The 5,649-nt window shown below is 51.8% G+C and overlaps 1 protein-coding gene across 1 annotated transcript in view; it reads left to right on the top strand.

Moving 5' to 3' along the window:
- The first annotated feature begins 5,143 nt into the window (after positions 1-5,143).
- The window catches only part of FAM151A (family with sequence similarity 151, member A), a 20,214-nt gene continuing 19,708 nt past the window's right edge, over positions 5,144-5,649 (top strand). Inside the window, exon 1 of the mRNA XM_011973823.1 lies at positions 5,144-5,417. Coding sequence (XP_011829213.1) covers positions 5,300-5,417 — 118 coding nt within the window. The 5' untranslated portion in view covers positions 5,144-5,299. The remainder of the gene's footprint in view (positions 5,418-5,649) is intronic.

The raw sequence follows: 5,649 nt of genomic DNA, 5'->3' as shown, positions 1-5,649 counted from the left end.
CTCCCAAGTAGCTGGGATCACAGGCATGAGCCACCACACCCCGGTAATTTTGTATTTTTAGTAGAGACGGGGTTTCGTCATATTGCCCAGGCTGGTCTCGAATGCCTGACCTTGAGTGATCTGCCCGCCTCGGCCTCCCCAAGTGCTGGGATTACAGGTGTGCGCCACTGCGCCCAGCCTCTATGTTCCTCTGGAGAAAACTTGTTTTTGCTTATAGTAGTTATCTTGGGACACCACCAACATGAAACTACTTTAAATAAAATTCCACCATTTAGAGTGTTGAGACCACCTAAGCAGTACAAATTAGGACCAAATAGCTGTGTGAGGGCCAGTTTGTGGTCATTAATTTTTAAAGGAATTTTTTTTTTCTCCTACAACATGATAGTGTCAAAATAGGCAAATGGGTTTCTTTCTTTCTTTTCTTTTTTTTTTTTTTTAGAGACGGGGTTTTGCTCTGTTGCCCAGGATAGAGTACAGTGGCACCATCCTCCCACCTCCTGGGTAGCTGGGACTATAGGCATGCACCACCATGTCTCGCTAATTTATTTTTTTATTTTGTAGAGATGAGATCCCCCTGCATTGCCCAGGCTGGTCTAGAACTCCTGGGCTCAAGCAATCCTCCCACCTCAGCCTCCCAAAGTGCTGGGATTACAGGTGTGAACCACCAGTTCTAAAAATGACAGCTCCATATCTGAAACGTTGGAGTCTCTGAACCACCCCTGGTTTCATCTCCCCTATGACACGTCATGGTGTGGAAGTGGGGAGAGTATCAGAGTAACCCACATAACACAGCCTGAGGCACACACTTCCCTCGGCCATTTGCTGTTCTGAGCAATGCAGTGTGGGAAGTCCTGTGGCTCTTCGGGGGTGCAGGGGTGGGTAGTGCTAAACAGGACAGCCTGGATGCAGAGGCAGTCAGGCCTCCAGGAGTCATTTCTCAACTCCAGCCTCCAGCCACCTCCCAAATGCAAAGCTGAGTGTGGCGCTCCTTGCTTATTCCATGGGTAAGGGCTCCCCCACCCCTCCAGGTTGAAGCCAAATTCTTCATCAGGGTGACCCAACCCTCCAGGGATCCCCAGTCTCATCTCTCTCCCACTCTGTTTCCCCCCATTTTCCACCTGGTGCTCCAGCCACACTGCTCACACTCCCAAACAGGCTCTTCTCCCTCATGCCTGGGCCCTCTCCCACACACACTGCGCCCTTTGTCTGGAAGGTCTTCCCTAGCCCCCGTCCCTGATGGTTCTCTGAGTCAGCCAAGCCTCTTCTGAAAGCCTCCTGGCCCACCCAGGAGTTTGGGGTTTCTAAACTGTGTTTTCTCCATCCTGCATGTCCCAACCTGGGCCTACTGCCACTTTCCATGTCTGACATCCTTACAGGCTATAAGCCTGCTCTGTGTTTTTGATGTGCACCAACTCTATTAATAAAATGGCTGTTTCACATCTGAAATGCTGGAGCCTCCTGACAGCCCCTGCTTTCTTCTCTCCCACAGTATGCCATGGGAGGGATCTCCAGAGCCTAGCACAGTGCCTGGCACAGAGTGTGTGCTCAGTAACTTGTTTAGTGATTTATAACCCAACGAGAAGTATCACAGATAATGGAGGAGTCTTTGCAGCTTGGAGTCGGTTCCAAGGCTGTTCCTCCTGCCAAAAACCAGAGCCAGATGAAGTCTCTTTCCTCCCAGACAGTCTGCAGAGCTCTTCGGAGCCAAGAGAGGTGGCGAAGCTCCGCGCCTAAGAGCTCGGCTCCCCGGCTTCTTTCCCAGGGACGATAAGTGACACATGGCCTGTGGAGTAGGAATGACGGGGCACGGGCATCCCTTTCTGCTGCAAACTGACTCTGGCTCCCTTCTGTGAAAAAGGGGCATAAAAATGTCTTCCTTGGCTGGGTACGGTGGCTCACGCCTGTAATCCCAGCACTTTGGGAGGCTGAGGCAGGTGGATCATTCGCGCTCAGGAGTTTGAGACTGGCCTAGCCAACATGGTCAAACCCCGTCTCTACTAAAAATACAAAAGTTAGCTGAGCATGGTGGTGCGTGCCTGTAATCCCAGCTACCTGGAGACTGAGGCAGGAAAATCGCTTGAACCCAGGGGGCAGAGGTCGCAGTGAGTCGAGATTGTGCCACTGCACTCCAGCCTGGCCAACAGAGCGAGACTCTGCCAAAAAAAAAAAAAAAAAAAAACCGGAATGCCTCCCTCATAAGTGTGTCACGAACACTGAATGAGCAGCAGCTCCAAAATGAGGATGGTTTGTGCGGGGGGTGCCCTCATGAACTGTAAGAACTAAGTTCTTGATTTTTCTTTCAAAAACAGATTTGTCCAGCATTACTGTTAAATATTCTTGCCAAAATAAGTGACTGTCCCATTGTAAATGGGTGTGAATAAGAAGGGACAAGTAGATGGATAAAATCAGGCAGACAGGCCCACAGTCAGCCTGACCTGCATTTGAACTTAACACTGAGGTGACTTGGGACAAGTCTCGACCTCTCCAAGCCTTGATTTCTTTGCCTGCAACATGGGGTCATGAGAGTCATTTGGCAGTGTTGTGTGACACGTGGATGAAATTAAAATGTGGGACACTTTGTAGGAAATCACAAATAATATTATTAATAAAAGCAGAAAAAATGCAAGCCAGACTAGGTGAGACTTATCAGTATGGGGCTTGGGGACAACCCTGGAGTCACATTGTATAATTCTGGTGGTTTGGTGTTCCTCTAGACTTTTTTTCTTTTCTTTTCTTTTCTTTTCTTTTTTTTGAAACAGGGTCTCACTCTGTCGCTCAGGCTGGAGGTCAATGGTGCAATCTCGGCTCATTGCAACCTCCACCTCCCAGGTTCGAGCGATTCTCCTGCATCAGCCTCCCGAGTAGCTGAGATTACAGGCTCGTGCCACTATGCCCAGCTAATTTTTGTATTTTAGTAGAAAGAGGGTCTCACTGTATTGGCCAAGCTAGTCTTGAACTCCTGACCTCAAGTGATTCACCCGCCTCAGCCTCCCAAAGTGCTGGGATTATGGGTTTGAGCCACCCTGCCGGCCTTTTCTTTTTTCTTTTTTCTTTTTTTTATGGCCAGCTCTTACACAGAAATTTCCTCTAGACTTTAACTATAGAGTAAAGCATATGTGGTTGTTACTCAAGATGTGGCTTCTGTCATTCTGTTAGCTTTTTGCGGCTGTCATAATATTCCAGTTAACACACCCTTCCATGCCTTATTACAGAAGGGATCTGGGTGAGGCCCAATTACCATGTAGATTCTGGAATCTGGAGTGGGTGGCCTGGGAAGGCAGCCCCCCTAAGAAAGGGGACTCACAAGGGCATGTTCCTGCTTGTCTACAGCCCCCTTACTGTCTCCTGAGAAGATTCCACAGCACTGACCCTGCTTCATTCCAGCCAGCAGTCCTGACACCCCACCAGGGCCTGGCTCCTGGCAGCTGCTGAGTTTGTTGAGTTGATTTGGAGAATGAACCAGAAGCCCAGAGAGACTAGATCTCCCTTTCTCCAGAGGCTCCAAGAACCGAGAATTGAGCTTGGGCTCCAGGGCCAGCTCTGGCTCGGGTGGCCCATCACAGCCTCACATTTCCCAATGTACAGTGGTGGGGAGCGGGTCTTCAGTGGGGTCCTGTCCATCTAGCAGCCCACAGCTTGGGTCTCTTTGGATCCCTGTAGGCATACCACACATGCCCCAACCAGCCAACAGAAACTGCCTATCCCAAACCTCTCCCTCACTGTCCCCCTTCACCACATCACCTCCCAACCATCATCCCCAGACTCACCACTCACAATGCCCACCGTTCCCCACATCCTGTGGAATAGCAGCCCCTGAGCACCAGGTCCTCCTGCTCCCATCCTCACTTTGTCCCAGGGCCTCTCCCTCCCGTACCTTCATCCTCTCTGGTCTTTCCTGGCCCCTCTAAACAGGCGCTGCTCTGACCTCTGCCCTCCCCACTGATCCAGGGAAACGGTCCTGGCCAGCATCAGGGGCCTTGCTGTCCTTATTGGGCTCCATTTCCCGGCCTGGCTAACCACTCCTTTCTTCCTGACCTTTCCATTGACACCCCCCACCGCCCTCTGCTGTCCGCTCTCCTCTACTGATGCCTCTTCCTCCACCTGTCCTCCTGTCAGTGGTCCCCAGAAGGCAGCCTCCGTCCCTTTCTCTCTTTGCTTTGGCCAGAAAATGATGCTCATGCCCTTGTCTTTGGCCCTGGTCTCAGTCCTGAGCCCACAGCCTCTATATCCAGTTCTCTCCTTGGGGAGGCTGAGGCGGGAAAATCGACTCAGGAATGATCCACGACAAGCCCCATGACCAAAATCCCTCCCGCCCTGCCCTCCACCCTCAGTCCCTGACGTCTGCCCACCTGGACATCACTCTAGACACCCTTTCACACACACAATCAAAGCCACCAAGTGCCCTGCTCTGCCTCGGGTGGCCTATCACAGCCTCACAGTCTGGATCTCTCCGTGAGCCCCAGCATGTAGACGCTGAAGTCTCCGTGCACGTTACAGGTGATTCTTGGACTCATTTAAATTCTGGGGTCCTCAGAATAGGGGCAGCCTCTAACTCACTTCCCATACCGGGGCCCCCAGAACTCCCTCTGCCTGCATGAAGTGGTGACTCAGTCCCTTCCCCATGGACTCGCTGCCCCAGAACCGGCCTGCAGTAACCCATGCCAGCATGCCAGGACTACCAATTTATATCCCAGGTAGATAATCTATTAGCCATAATCTCAGATGAAAGGAAGATTTTGCCCCTTATGCAGATCTAATCTGTCTTTGTCACCACCCTTGCCTGATAATACAGGATTCCCTGAGGGCAGGGCAGAAAGCCTGGAGTTAGAAAGGGAAAGAACAGAATGTTCGAGATCACCCAGTCTAGTGTCTCCTTTTACACAGAAGGAAATGAGGCCCAGAGAGGGGCAGACACTTGCTCCAGGACTCCAGAAAAGCAACAGGGGCTGGGATTGGTCTCCTGATTCCCAGGCAGGGGCAGACAGCCAGGGGTCGGGGCTTGGTTCAGCATTCTCTGCTGCCTCTTACTGTGCTCAAAGGTCATTTTAGGGATGGCAGACTTTCTGGTTAGCCTGTTAAGATCCTGGGAGGGTGTGGGAAAGAGGAGTGGGGTGGGGAGGGAGGAGGGGCTTCAGGGGTTATCTCCAGTCAGAGATACTACAGGGCTGCAGAGTGGACCAGACCTGGTGGAGAATTAGGTGCTGCTGGGAGCTCCTGCCTTCCACAGCATCCCAGCTGCAGGGAGCCTCAGGGACTCTGGGCCGTGCAGAGTTGGGGGCATTCCCCAGACAGCATCGCCATGGCCTGGAGGAAGCAGTTATCAAAGAATCAGGTCAATTGGGTGTTTGCTGGCATTACCTGTGTGTCTGTGGTGGTCATTGCCACAACAGTCCTTGCCATCACCCTGCGGCGGCCAGGTAGGTGCCTCCCCCTATCCCATCCTAAGTGGCTTCCCGCATCGCTCGCTCCTTATCCCCACTTCTGACTTACAGCTCTGACCAGCTTTCCATTTTGTTTTTGTTTTTGTTTTTGTTTTTGAGACGGAGTTTCACTCTTGTTGCCCCAGGCTGGAGTGCAATGGTGCGATTCTCGGCTCATTCCAACCTCCGCCTCCTGGGTTCAAGCGATTCTCCTGCCTCAGCCTCCCGA

Source organism: Mandrillus leucophaeus, unplaced genomic scaffold (genome assembly GCF_000951045.1).
Source record: "Mandrillus leucophaeus isolate KB7577 unplaced genomic scaffold, Mleu.le_1.0 Scaffold14, whole genome shotgun sequence".
NCBI classification, from domain to species: Eukaryota; Metazoa; Chordata; class Mammalia; order Primates; family Cercopithecidae; genus Mandrillus; species Mandrillus leucophaeus.
The sequence above is the reverse complement of the archived record's forward strand: the minus strand, read 5'-3'. Positions and strand labels throughout refer to the sequence as shown.